Source organism: Sapajus apella, unplaced genomic scaffold, assembly GCF_009761245.1.
Source record: "Sapajus apella isolate SASKATOON/1434 unplaced genomic scaffold, GSC_monkey_1.0 scaffold85, whole genome shotgun sequence".
Lineage (NCBI taxonomy): Eukaryota > Metazoa > Chordata > Mammalia > Primates > Cebidae > Sapajus > Sapajus apella.
The window spans coordinates 468005-482791 of NW_022437025.1; the positions used below are offsets into that span (position 1 = coordinate 468005).

The 14787-nt window shown below is 42.1% G+C and overlaps 1 protein-coding gene and 1 long non-coding RNA gene across 6 annotated transcripts in view; one reads left to right on the forward strand and one right to left on the reverse strand.

The window, feature by feature from the left end:
* PIGG (phosphatidylinositol glycan anchor biosynthesis class G) overlaps positions 1 to 1405 on the forward strand; it is a 42631-nt gene extending 41226 nt beyond the window's left edge. For 4 of the 5 annotated variants that reach the window (XR_004261529.1, XM_032253851.1, XM_032253853.1 and 1 more), the window contains one exon: positions 754 to 1405. Coding sequence is in view for 4 of the 5 variants with exons in the window: in XM_032253851.1 (XP_032109742.1) it covers positions 754 to 970 (217 nt within the window). In the remaining variant the exon portion in view is untranslated. The remainder of the gene's footprint in view (positions 1 to 753) is intronic. The other variant, XM_032253852.1, reaches the window with a different exon arrangement.
* A 3763-nt stretch (positions 1406 to 5168) lies between these two features.
* LOC116533948 overlaps positions 5169 to 14787 on the reverse strand; it is a 24497-nt gene continuing 14878 nt past the window's right edge. Inside the window, exons 2-3 of the long non-coding RNA XR_004261530.1 lie at positions 12001 to 12006; positions 5169 to 5250 (exon numbers count right to left, since the gene is read on the reverse strand). This is a non-coding gene — a long non-coding RNA (uncharacterized LOC116533948). The remainder of the gene's footprint in view (positions 5251 to 12000; positions 12007 to 14787) is intronic.

Genomic DNA, 14787 nt, shown 5'->3' on the forward strand with positions numbered 1-14787 from the left:
GATCTCTTGACCTCGTGATCCACCCGCCTCGGCCTCCCAAAGTGCTGGGATTACAGGCTTGAGCCACCTCGCCCGGCCTCCCTTTTGTGATTTTCTATTCGTTGTTTGTATTTTATAATGCATGTGATATAGTAGCACATGGATATATAATTTTAAAATAACTGCAAAGTCTAGGGGTGTGTTTTTCAGAGGTGCTTTACAGACGACAGTGGCACTGCTGAGCAGCCAGGGCTGCAGCTCATGTCCCCTCGGGGGCTGCGGTGGATGGATACGCAGGCCTTTGCCCACCTCAGACCAACCACATCCAGGTTTCCGTGGGGAGGGGCTCTAGAGTGGCACTTCTAGCACATACCGTAGGTGGTTTTTGCTTACAGTCAAGTTTTAGAAGCATTTCTGGAGAGCTCCAGGTGTGTGTATGGGACATGGTGGCCCTCGCCTATCCTTCTGTTTTCTTTGCTTTATTTTTCTTCATGAATTTGTCTCTTCCTGACATGTTACATACCTGGTTGCCCCTGCCTCCTTTACTGAAGGCCACAGCCTCCAAGGGGGCAGGGTGGGTTTTCTCATCTCCGGGTCATCTGGAGAGGCACGTGTCCCAGCACTATAGTGACTGGATGTGTGTGGAAGGAGGAGCACGGCGCCCTCTAGTCCCAGGGCAGGAACTACTGTAGTCTTTTTGAAAGTGAAAGTTTTGTTATACATGTGATAACGTAAGTGGCACGTGCTAATACACGTTTTCTTTCTTATTAACAGCAGCTCAGCACTGAGTCATGCTTGCTTCTGCTACGCGATGATTTGCTCTATTCCAGTTTCCACGTATATCGTCTTGGTGACATCTCTGCGTTATCATTTATTCATATGGAGTGTATTTTCTCCAAAACTCCTCTATGAGGGGATGCATCTGCTCATTACAGCTGCTGTCTGTGTATTCTTCACAGCAATGGATCAAACCAGACTCACACAGTCTTAGACTAAGCTGAACACTGGAAAAATAATACATGCTTAAAGTCTGCTGTTATTCTAAAATGTAAGATGTGAATTCAACAAAGTTGTTGAATAGCTTTAACTTCTTTGACTACTGTACCTGAATTTAGTTTAAGTAGTAAATAGTTTAATAAAAGGTCACTTTAATACACAGTTTGTATCATATTTCCCCTATTGGGAATCACTCTAAAAGCTTCTGGACTTTTAATTTCCTCTGAATAAGCTATAGTATGACCCAAATAGGTGTGTTTAAATCAAATTAATGAAAACGTTCTGGCCTTTGTTAGAGTCCAGGAGCTCTGGAAGGAGGCACCAGGATTATCTTAGGAAGCTCTGGGCTCTTAGAATCCTACAAACCGAGGGCCCCAAGGAGCTTTGGTTTATGAGGGTTACACATGTCGGTGTTTATGGCATTTGAGATGAAAACTAAGATTTTAAAAATTAGTCATTTATAAAGAATCTATTGCATATTAATATAACACTTTAAGGAAATATAACTGTATTTTCCAAAACAAAAAAATTCAGTGAGACCCAGCACTTTGGGAGGCCAGGATCACTTCAGCCCAGGTGTTTGAGATCAGCCTGGGCAACATAGTGAGACCCTCAGATCTCCAAAAACTTCAAAACTGAGAAAAGAGGATTGCTTCAGCCCAGAATTTGGTGAGCCATGATTGAGCCATGATTGTACCACTGCACTCCAGCCTGGACAACAGAGTGAGACTCTGTCTTTAAAAAATAAATAAAAAATAAATGTATAATGAGAAAAATGGTATTGTTTTACATTTTTGCAAACCTCTTTAATGTCTGGCTTAATTGAAGCTAGTTGGATTCTGTGTTTGACCTGATGTGATATGTGTGTGTGGTTAAAATATAAGAAGAAAATCGGCCGAGTACAGTGGCTGACACCTGTAGTCCCAGCACTTTGGGAGGCCAAGGCGGGCGGATCACCTGAGGTCAGGATTTCAAGACCAGCCTGGCCAACATGGCGAAAACCTGTCTCTACAGAAAATACAAAAATTAGTGATCCCTTCTGCTTGGAAGGCTGAGGCAGAAGAATTGCCTGAACCCAGGAGGCATAGGTTGCGGTGAGCCGAGATTGTGCCGTTGTACTCCAGCCTGGGTGACAGAGCGAGACTCCCTCTCAAAATAAATTAATTAATTAAAAAAATATGTATATATGAAGAAAATCTAGCCTCAGACAGATCAGTAGTTGGAAAGAGGAGGAATATTTTAATGTCCTTTTTCTGATCATTGTGGATTTTTTTTTCTTTTCTTTTGAGATGGAGCTTTGTTCTTGTTGCCCAGTCTGGAGTGCAATGGCACCATCTCAGCTCACTGCAACCTCTGCCTCCCAGGTTCAAACGATTCTCTTGCCTCAGCCTCCCAAGTAGCTGGGATTACAGGCGTGCACCACCATGCCCAGCTAATTTTGTGTTTTTAGGAGAGACAGGGTTTCTCCATGTTGGTCAGGCTGGTCTCAAACTCCCAACCTCAGGTGATTCACCCACCTCAGCCTCCCAAAGTGCTGGGATTACAGTCATGAGCCACGTCGCCCAGCTGGATGTTCTTTTTTGATAACACCAAATCATTTTTGGTGTCAGCACCAAAACTTGACAAGTGGCAGTTTTCTGAAGGTTAGTTGGACAAAAAGAAAAGAAATGAGTGTATGTAAAAACGTGAAAGGCTGCTGAGGGCTGTATGTGAATTAATAGAATCGTGCCCACATTTTCCTGGTTTTGATCTGGGTGTGTAAGATACCATCATTGAGGGGAGCTGGGTGAAGGATACATAGAACTCTCTGTACTATTTTTGCAACTTCTTGTGAGTCTTCAACGATTTCAAAATAAAAGTTATTTTGAAAAAAGATTCGCTGCCATGTGGAATCTGAAATCATATCAATGAACTTTCATGCCCTGATGTATTACAACACATTGACCTCTCCTGCCCCCTGAGTGGAACTTTTACCCAGATGTGATTCTTACATCTGCATTGTTGTTTGGAAAATAACAGTTCACTGAATGATACAGATTTCCAAATGTTGTTGTTCATTATTCCATACCAAAATCACTTATTTATATCACTGCCAGTCTCATCAGAAGAGTAGATGGTGGCTCACACTTGTAAGCCCAGTACTTTGGGAGGTTGGGGAAGCAGGAGGATAGCTTGAAGCCTGGAGTTTGAGGCCAGCCTGGGCAACATAGTGGGACCCCGTCTCTAAAAAAAAAATTTGAAAATTAGCCAGGTGCAGTGGTATGTGCCTGTAGTCCCAAGTACTCAGGAGGCTAAAGCAGGAGGACCACTTGAGCCCAGGAGTTCAAGGCTGCAGTGAGATAGGATTGCACCATTGCACTCCAGCCTGGCCAACAGAGCAAGAGCCCATCTCTAAAAAAATTAAAATGTAAAGAAAAAACAAACTCACCATCCAGAGGAAACAATCACTAACATTTAGTGAATACAGTTCACTAAATGGAAGAAGGAGGGAGGATGCATAGATACATACATGAAGATCGTAATATAAAAACTGATACATCACTTATTCTTATAAAAAAGTGATACATATATTATCACTTTTAATCCAAAGTAGTTATATAATTTTTAATTTAACAGAAAAAGTGAAACCAAAGAAAAGGCTGAATTTTTGATCAGTGTTTCTTCATTACAAGAAACATTCATACATTTTTTTTTTTGTTTTGAGACAGTCTTGCTCTGTCACCAGGCTGGAGTGTAGTGGCACAATCTCAGCCCACTGCAACCTCTGCCTCCCAGGTTCAAGTGGTTCTTCCACGTCAGCCTCCCGAGTAGCTGGTACTATTGGTGCGTGCCACCACGCCCAATTAATTTTTGTATTTTTAGTAGAGACGGGGTTTCACCATGTTGGCCAGGACGGTCTCAATCTCTTGACCTTGTGATCTGCCCACCTCGGCCTCCCAAAATGCTGGGATTACAGGCATGAGCCACCATGACTGGCCCATTAAATATTCTTATAAAATTAAGAAAATAGATTTCTTAAAACGTCTATTAAGACAGTTGGTAAAGAGAAAGGACAACTTCTCAGGCAGAGGATACATAAAGCCTTGTTTCAATATGGAAGGCTGATTGTCACATCAAAGGAAGAGTTTCTGCCTCTTCATACCTATAACTGTGGAGTATTGTTAGGGCAATTCAATGACAAGATTAATACTGTTTTAAAGTATTTTTTATGCTAGACTTTATTCTCTGGTTTATGCTCAGTGGAGCCCTGTGACCAAGTTTTTTTTTTTTTTTTTTTTGAGACGGAGTTTCGCCCCTGTTACCCAGGCTGGAGTGCAATGGCGCAATCTCGGCTCACCGCAACCTCCGCCTCCTGGGTTCAGGCAATTCTCCTGACTCAGCCTCCTGAGTAGCTGGGATTACAGGCACGTGCCACCATGCCCAGCTAATGTTTTGTATTTTTAGTAGAGACGGGGTTTCACCGTGTTGACCAGGATGGTCTCGATCTCTTGACCTCGTGATCCACCCGCCTCGGCCTCCCAAAGTGCTGGGATTACAGGCGTGAGCCACCGCGCCCGGCAACCAAGTTTTTCGTAACACCAATAACTTGACCAACTTGACAATACAATCGTAAGATATTTGGAGGAAGAAAATGCTAAGAGGGGTCATTACATGGTAAAATTCATTTTTCACTCATTCAGCTGCTCTGTGTCTTTTAATTGGAGAGTTTAATCCACTTATATTCATTATTATTACGGGTAAGTAAGGACTTACTCTTGCCATATTATTTGTTTTCTGGTCTTCTTTCTTGCTTTCCTGTCTTCCTTTAGTGAAGGTGATTTTCTCTGGTGATATTGTAACCAGGGGACAGGAGCAGGTTGCAGGGGTGTTCCAAAGATACTAATTGTTTCCTGATCAGATGTGTTTTCCCAGTCCTTGGGCCTCACTCACCTGAATGGGGAGAGATCCCTGGTGCGAGGTGAGCTTGTTCAAGTATTGGACCCAGAGAGTTTTGCAGAAACACAATTTATTAGGCAGAGAGAGAGAGACAGCTCCCACACTGTCATGGGAGGGGATCCAGAGATGGACTCCGTATAGGTAAGGGAGCAGGGGGAATTTAACCACGGAGTTACTCCCACCCCATTCAAGTTCTGGTCCAGTGAGCGGAGCTTTTCCAAAATTCGTCTGGAGTGATTGATTGACTCGATGCTGGGTTGGCTGCCTGGCTTGCAGTAGAGCCCCTCCTTCCAAGGCTTTTGGTGGGCTTTCTAAACAAAGGAAGCTCACCTGGGCTGTCTGTCCTTCCTGCTCATGGGAAAGTTGGACAAAGAACTCTAGTTCCAGCCTGGCGGATCACCTGAGGTTGGGAGTTCAAGACCAGCCTGGTCAACATGGTGAAACTCCGTCTTTAAAAAAAAAAAAAAAAAAGAACTCTAGTTCCCACATGGGGACATGAATGAAGGCAGGTCAGGCATGTCGCTGGGAAGTTTCTGCCTTTGAAACCACGCCCCATGTGGACTTGGGAAGAGAAGTTAACATAGTCCCTCAATATGATTTAGTTTCTCACTTTTTATTTTTTGTGTATCCAGTGTATGTTTCCTGGTTTGAGGCCACTGTGAGGCCTGCAGATACTATCTTATAATCCATTATTTTAAGCTGGTAACAACTTAGAGACCACTTGGCTGTCTACCCACCATGGCTCTGCTGGTACCTAAAGTGCAAGACAAGGTCCTCTTTGCTTTTCCTTCTGCTTTTCTCAAGCAGAAGGAGTTTTGCCCTGCAGCACAGGTGGGAATGTGCTGAGACACACCTGAAGCCAGCCATTCTCAGAGGCTGATTAAGGCCCTCACTGTAGGATCTGGGCGTCGCTGCTGGTTATTCAGAGCCCAAGGGCTTTTCCGTTAGCAGGTGATGAATGAATGCTTCCAGGACTGGGTCTTTCCCTTAAATGCAATGGGCTCCCTTCTCACCCAAGGAGTGTCTAGAAATGTCATCCAGGAGCTAGTCCCGGAACAGGACCTCACAAATCTGACCAGTGCCCTAATCCTGCTGTGTCTGAGCTGGTATCCAAGATGCAAGACAATGTCCTCCCCACTCTTCCCTCTCCTCTCATCAAGCAGAAGGAAGGGGTCTCTTTTGGAGCTTTGAGCTGTGCAGCCTGGGATTAGGGGTGATGCCACCCCAGCTGGTATCTCAGTAAGTTGCATGCCCCCTCAGTCCACTGTCTCTGGGCCAGTTCAGCACTGACTCATCTGTGAAAAAAATTTTTTTTTTGAGATGGAGTTTCGCTCTTGTTGCCCAGGCTGGAGTGCAATGGCGAGATCTCAGCTCACTGCACCCTCCACCTCCCAGGTTCAAACAATTCTCCTGCCTCAGCCTCCCCAGTAGCTGGGATTACAGGCGCCCACCACCACGCCCAGCTAATTAGTAGAGATGAGGTTTCACCATATTGGCCAGGCTGGTCTCAAACTCGACCTCGTGATCCACCCGCCTTGGCCTCCCAAAGTGCTGGGATTACAGGCGTGAGCCACTGCGCCTGGGCTCGAATTTCTTTAGAGGAACTCAAGTCCCCAACCACTTTGATCAGCAATCCCCTCTGGCCAGGGCTGGTTTAAATGCTCCCTCCGTGGGTGGGTGTCAGCTGAGCTTGGTCTGGCACTGAGTTCTATGTCTCTCAACTGCTGTGTTCTCCCTCCCGAAGTGCCCATAGACTCTGCACCATACCACCGCTGCGAGGGGTGGGGATGGGTGGCATCTGCAATTCAGGACTATTTCTCTATCTCTTCAGTGCCTCTTCCAGCAATATGGAGTTAAAACCAGGTACTATGAGGGCTCACCTGATGTTTGGTTCTCATGAAAGTGTTTTTTCTGTGTAGATAGTTGTTAGATTAGTGTCCTTGTGGGGGTGGGGATGGGGGTGGGGTGATCAGCAGAGACTTCTATTCTGCCATCTTGCTCTGCCTCCCCGTGGTGAAACTGAGCAGAAATAAGTAAACTAATATCAAGGCTAGAAATAAAACTCAGTTCCCATATTTCCAAGTTTGGGGACTCCCCACCCAAACCTCACCCTCCAACTTTGACAGAACCACATACAGCGTTAATATAAACAAAAACATGGCAATACACTAAAACAAAACGTTGGGTCACCGGAAGCCTACCACAGTGAGTGTGATGTGTGTTTTCAGATGCTCACTGGACCACTCAGTGGTGTCCCATCAACTATTTCCTCTCCCCTTTGTGAAAATCACTGTCTTCCATGGAAAATTACAGATTTAATGGAATAGTTGGTTTTCGATGTGATAAATTTTCTGATGCTAACTGTAAAGCTCATAGGAAAAGTGCTTGGAGAAGACATTCAGATGATATATTTACTTGGATCAGGCATGTTCATACTTATGTAACTTAGCAATAATCATTGAATAAAGTAGAATTGCAGATTATTTTTTGAGAATGAGGAACTTTTTAAGTATCTCTGAGCATCGAAGTTATGCAGATAATGACTGGTAGAGCCCAGATTTCAGCCCAGGTTAAATTTCACACTCTATTTCACACTTCTCTACACTTTCTCTAGGATGTGCTGCCATTCCCTTTTTTTTTTTTTAGACAGAGTTTCACTCTGTTTCCCAGGCAAAAGTGCAGCAGCACAAGCTTCGCTCACTGTAGCCTCGACCTCCTGGGGCTCATATGATCCTTCCACCTCAGTCTCCCAAGTAGCTGGGACTACAGGTGCACACCACCACACCCAGTTAATTTTTTTTTTTATAGAGGTGAGGTCTCGCCATGTTGCCCAGGCTTGTCTTGAACTGCTGGGCTCAGGCCATCTGCCCACCTGACCTCTCAAAGTGCTGGGATTACAGACAGGAGCTACCATGCCCGGCCCACTTTTTTCCAATCACAACCAAAATCCCTGAACATCCAAATAGTCTCAAATTTTATCACATTTCCAATTATAGGTACTTGTTTGTTTAGAAAAGGAAGTTGACTATTAAAATTCTAATGATAAGTAAATGATAAGTACTATAGGAAATAGTATAAGGTCACCCTAAATCACATTTGCTACATTCTGATATAATGAATTATAATCTTGCTTGGAAAGAATCCAATCCACAATCCCCATATAGCTATTTCTCTTTGCAACAGCAGAATCAAGGACTTGAGAATTTATTTTTCCTCCTATTATTCAAGAAATATTATAAAATGCAGTTTCATTGTCATTAGGATATACTTGAACTACTGGGTGTTACAAGATCTAATCTCTGGGATAATATCAGCATTAAAGACTCTGCATCAGCTCATCCCTTCTCTACAAATAATAACAAAGTATAACTAAATGATCTTTAAGATGCCAGTAAGAGCCTTCCCTGCTTCACACACACACACACACACACACACACACACACACACACACAAAGTTAAGAAATTGGAGTAATGTTGATTTTTGAAAATTAACTACTTTTTCTTATTTTAATCTCTATTGATTAACTCCCTGCTATGAAAGATGACAGTTGTCACATATTCTTCCTTCGTTCCCCCACTTGCCAAATTTTCTGTAGAGTTATCACGATTCGTAAAATTGTATATTTGGTCCTGTAATTTACACAATTGGTCAGTTTTGATTCTGTAATAAATGATTCACTGCTCACCCCTAGTCCTTTCCCCTGCTAAATTCTTATTTACACAATTTGCAGGATGGATCTCATTGTCTAGTACTTCTTTCAAGAATGATTCAAGGATGTTGGACTCTTCACTTTTTGCATGTCTGTGATGTCAGTCTGGTGTCTTCATGGCTTGCTGTAGAATTCTCATGCAGCTGTTTCTTCCCTCAACACGTGATGGAAATGGCTGTGCTTTACTGTTACCTGAGGCTGTGCATGATCTAAAACCAAACCGCTTTTCTCCCCTCGTGCATTGCTCGCTTTTCCTGGTATTTTCTTTTTTCTCCTTCCCTTTTTCCTTCCCATGTTCCTTCCTCCCTTCTGTTTTTCTGCCTTTGTCTTTTTAAATTTTACCTTTTTTCCTCTTCGTTGTCCTCTATGTTGTTAATGGATTTCTTTCTGTTCCAAAAGTTTTCTAGGATATTGTTTCTTAATGTACAGATATTTAATGTTTACAAATATTTAAGATTTTTTTTTGAGATAGGTTTTGCTGTGTCACCCAGGCTGGAGTGCAGTGGTGCGATCTCAGCTCCCTGAAGCCTCAGCCTCCTGGTCTCAAGTGATCCTCCCACCTCCCAGCCTCCCAAGTAGCTGGGACTGCAAGTGCACACCACCATGCCTGGCTAATTTTTGTAATTTTTTGTAGAGGCGGGGTTTCACCATGTTGCCCAAGCTGGTGTTGAACTGCTGAGCTTATGTGATCCGCCTACCTTGGGCTCACAAATTACTGAGATTATAGGCATGAACTCCCACCCCTGAGCCAAATATTTAAGATTTTTATCACTTTCTAAATTTTTTTCTATTTATAGGACATCTCCCACTTAGCATCCATAATTCATTCTGAAAATCCACTGTTTCATGCTAAAATGCCAAGTGGGGATCTATTTCTCATTATCTTAAATGGGAAATTATGATAATGCCTTACACACCCCACCCAAGCTCCCAGTTCCCTGAGGTGTAACTGAACAGAGAGATTAGCCACATGTAAGGAACATGATATCACGTTAGGGTGCAAAGTGCTTAAAACATCACTTCCTGGTCACTAAACTGTTAATATGGCTATGACATCACTTGCTCTGTGCTGGCCAGCACGGCCTCGGCATCGAACGCCATCAGCACCTCTCACGGTGTCTACAGAGATTCAGATGTGTTGACAATTATATTTGGAACACAACAAGAGATGTTTCCCACCTATTGTTATGTTACGGTTGGTATTTATTGAGTTTTAAGGATATAAATTAAATTTTCTATTTAAAGAAGGCTGGGTAATGGTGTATAGAGAGAAGCATATAGCCTATAAATGCGGGTATTAAAAATAAAAAGACATTATCCTAGGAAAACATTAACCAGGAGACATTCTTAAAGGGCATACCTGTAATTATTCTGTATTTAAAAAGTTATATCTTGGAAATGTTTGAAGTGGATATAAAATAAACAGTATTGTAATGAGACCCTGGCACCCATTACTCACCCTCAGGAATCGGCACTCGGACATTCTCCTATCTTCTTTCACCCCCTCCCTCCCAGCCAATTACTTATTTTACAGTTTTTAGTTTTTGAGGTAAAATGTACATACATTGAAACGTGAAAAGCAAACCCAGACAACTTCAACAAGTGGAAACATATGTAATTCATACCTCTCTCAAGATACAGAATATTTCTTTTTCGAGGGGACAGAGTTTCACTCTTGTTGCCCAGGCTGGAGTGCAATGGCATGATCTCGGCTCACCACAACCTCAGCCTCCTGAATAGCTGAGATTACAGGCATGTGCCACCATGCCCAGCTAATTTTTTGGTATTATTAGTAGAGGTGGGGTTTCACCATGTTGGTCACGCTAGTCTTGTACTCCTGACCTCAGGTGATTCACCTGCCTCGGCCTCCCAAAGTGCTGGGATTATAGGCATGAGCCACTGCATCTGGCCAAAATGTAGAATATTTCACTCCTCCAGAAAATTCCGTCATGGTCTTTCCCAGAGACAACCACTGTTTTAATTACATTACATATGCTCCATGACTTACAATGGGGTTATGTCCCAATACAAGTTATGTCCCATTGCAAGTTGAAAATACCCTAAATTGAAAATGCATTTAACCCACCTAACCTACCAAACATAGCTTAGCCTCGCCTACCTTAAACATTCTCAGAACACTTACATTAGCCTACAGTTGGACAAAATTAACACAAATCCTATTTTATAACAGTGTTGACACTAGTTGGAAAGAAAAAATTTTAAGTGTTGAATAGTGCACTGAAAGTGAAAAAGTATGTTTGCATGAGTACAGTTACTACTGAATGCATGTCACTTTTGCACCATCATAAAGTCAAAAAATTGTTAGCCATCGTAAGTTGGGGACCATCTGTACCTATGCCTATTCTAGAAATTCAGTTAAGTGAATTCATGTAGACAGTGTGTACTCTTTTGCTTCTAGCTTCTTTCACTCAGAATAGTGTCTATGGGTTCACCTTGTGCCGAGAATCTGCTTTCATTCCTTTCCATGGCGAAGTGGGATTCCATTGTGTGACATACCACAGCTTGTTTATTCATTCTGCTGCTGATCGGCATTTGGATTCTTTCCAGCTTTCTGGCTGTTGAGAATAAAGCCGCTGTGAATTTTCTTATACACATCTTGTTGTGGACATATGTTTTCACATTTCTTGGAAGAGTATCTGGGACTGGGATTGCTAGGTCATGTAGTAAATGTATGCCTAAATTCTGGAAGAACTGCCAAGCGCCTTTCCAAAGCAGGTTTGCCAGTCTATATTCACCGCAGGGTGTGGGAGTCCTCCGTGCCTGACGTCACAGCCAACATTTCGTATCTTTTTAATTTTATTCATTCTGACGGGTGCATAATGTTATCTCATGGTTTTTATTTGCATTTTTCTGATGACTAATGATGTTGAGAACTTTTTTTCTGTGGGCTTATTGTCCATTTGTATATCTTTTTTCTATGAAGTGTCTGTTCAAGTTTTTTGACCATTTTAAAAGTTGGCTTATCTTTTCCTTGCTGAGTAATGAAAATTCTTTATAGATTCAGAATACAAGTACTTCATCAGAGGTTTTTTAAGTGAATATTTCTCCCCAATCTGTTGCATATTCATTTTTTGAAATTTATTATAGAGTATTCATTTTTAAAATGATGTCTTTTGAAGAAGAGAAGTTTTCGTTTGAATTAAATCTAATGTATCTGTTATTTCTCATGTAGTTATTGATTTCTGTGTCTTATCTAAGAAATCTTTGTTCCGGTCACAAAGGTATTCCCATGTATTTTTCTAAAATTTTCAGTTTTAGCTTTTATATTTAGGTTTATGATGCATCTCGAAATAATTTTTATATGTAATGTGATATGGACATTCAGGTTCTTTTTTTCCTTCTTTCTTTCTTTCCTCACCCACCTCTCACTCTAAGGCAGATAGCCATCCATTTCAGCACTACTTGTTGAAAACACTTCTCTTTCCTCATTGAATTATTCTGGCTTCTTTGTAAAAAATCAATTGATGAAATAAGTGTGGGGTCTATTTCTGGACTCTCTGGTATGTTCTAGGAGTTTTTTTGTCTCTTCTTAACGCCAGGACCAGACTATTTGGATTACTGTGGCTTTATGTTGTCTCAAAGTTAGATAGTAAACTCCTTTAGCTGTCTTTTTCAAGATTGTTTCAACTTTTCTAGGTTCTTTGAGTTTTCATGTAAATCTTACAATCAGCTTATTCCTTTCTATTTAAAAAAAAATATGCTGGATTATGACTAGGGTTGCATTAAACCTACAGATAAACTTGGATAAAACAAGGCACTTAATCTGGATGGAGTCTTTCAATCTATGAACACAATTTATTTCTCTAGCTATGAGGTTTTTGGTAATTTATCTCAATAATGTTTTATCATTTTCAGCCCTGAGATTTGCAAGTCCTGTGTTAAATTTGTCACTGGTATTGTTTCTGGCATTTTTTGATGCTGTTTTAAATGCAGTTATCTCCTGTTTTCCAGTAGTTTGTTGACAGAATATAAAAACACATTTGATTTTTGTGTATGTTGGCCTTGTTTCCTGAGACCTTGCTAAATTCGTAGTTTCATTGATAGTTTTGATGATTTTTTAGGATCTTCTACATAAACAATCATGGCATCTCTGAAGACGTGGTTTCACTCCTTCCTTTTCAATCTTCATCCTTTTGTTTATTTTTCACATACGACTTGTACTTATTTTGTTAAGTTTATCCCTGTATTCATCTGTCTCTCTAATTTGGGGGGCAGCAGTTTTCTCCGTCGCCTCGGTGCTCTGACGGATCTAAGAAGAGACATTGATTTCAGTCTGCCCAGCCTTTTTCTTCTGTGAGGATGAGAGTGACAACTTCCAAGCTCCTTAAGTGTTGGGACAGAAACCAGAAGTCTCTCTGCTATTGTCTTCTTAGCTAAAATTTGCATTAATTTCTTGTGTTTGCTGTGGAGATTATATTATGCATCTTATGCAATTTACCAGAACCTACTTATGATTGTGCTACTTCATGTAAAATAAAGGAATCTTGGAATGATGTGGCTCTTTTAACTTCCTCTCATCCTTTTACCATTATTATTACATATATTTTATCTACATACATCGTAAGCCCCACCAGACAGGTTTATGATTTTTGCTTTAAACATTATATATGTGGGCCCAGCTTCCAACTCTGCTGCTAACAGATGGGCCCTTCAGCAACAGGAGCTAGATCAGCCCTGGTGAGGGGCTCACATCAGGCTTAGGCATGGCCTCTTTGCCATCTAGGCTGCCAAGTTCATGGGCCCACTGGGTGGGCACTGGGGTGCCCAGTTGACATTTACCGAATGACCCCCCCATCCAGCAGATTCTGCACCTCCTCCACAGTGGCTGTTTACAGGTAGGCATTAACGTGCAATGCAAAGAGTGGCACACTTGGGGCACATGACAGAAGCGGGATCCTAAACAAACTGCAGTTTATCTGCACGGTGGGACATGATGTATCGATCAGAGGGAATGAACCAGATGCATACACATGACCAGGAGTGAATCTCAAAAACATAATGTTGAGTGCAAAAAGAAAGCATATTGCATGAAGATTAAATACAATATGAAACATTTATGTGAAGTTGTCAAATATACAAAACAATACAACATCATGAGTACATCATGCAATTACGGTACAAGCACAGAAACATGCCTATGGCCAACTCCTGGCCAGCTGCAAGCGTGAGGTGACCATGGGGTTGTGGGGAGGGTAAGGGGGAAGCCCTGGCTACTCCTGTAAATGTACATCTTTAAAAATAAAAGGCCGGGCGCGGTGGCTCACGCCTGTAATCCCAGCACTTTGGGAGGCCGAGGCGGGTGGATCACGAGGTCAAGAGATCGAGACCATCCTGGTCAACATGGTGAAACCCCGTCTCTACTAAAAAAATACAAAAAAAATTAGCTGGGCATGGTGGCGCGTGCCTGTAATCCCAGCTACTCAGGAGGCCGAGGCAGGAGAATTGCCTGAACCCAGGAGGCGGAGGTTGCGGTGAGCCGAGATCGCGCCATTGCACTCCAGCCTGGGTAACAAGAGTGAAGCTCCGTCTCAAAAAATAAAAAAATAAATAAATAAATAAATAAAAAGAGAAGCTGGGCTCTGTGGCTCATGCCTGTAATCCCAGCTCTTAGGGAGGCAGAGGTGGAAGGATAGCTTGAGCCCTGGAGCTCGAAACCTGTCTGGGCAGTATAGCCAGACCCCGTTCTCCACAAAAAAGAAAAAAACAAAAAGACAAAAAAAATAAGCATTAAAAAAAAGAGAAATGTGGATCAAGTATGGGGAAATATTTTAACCATTACAATTTAAAATTTTTGTATTTTAATTTTGAAACCAATGCAAAGTGAGTCTCAATGGTGGGCACATCTGTGAACATCATGTGCAGCACTATGTGCTGGACATTGCTCCCACTTCAAAATGAAAGAAGCTGATAGGGAAAGAGACTCCTCTAAGTTAGTCAGCAGTCCCTGGCTTTGAGCATGTGAAGTCTACTCTAAGTGTAAAATGCAACCAGATTTCCAGACGTAGTATGGAAAAAGCATGCAAACTCTGTTCATTCTACAGTTCTCCCAAAGAGTGAGCATTAGGCTTCAGTTAGGGCAAGAGCCAGTGAGCTGGAGAGATGGGTGCTGACCCTGGCATCCTAGCACCTGGTGTCCCAGCACCTG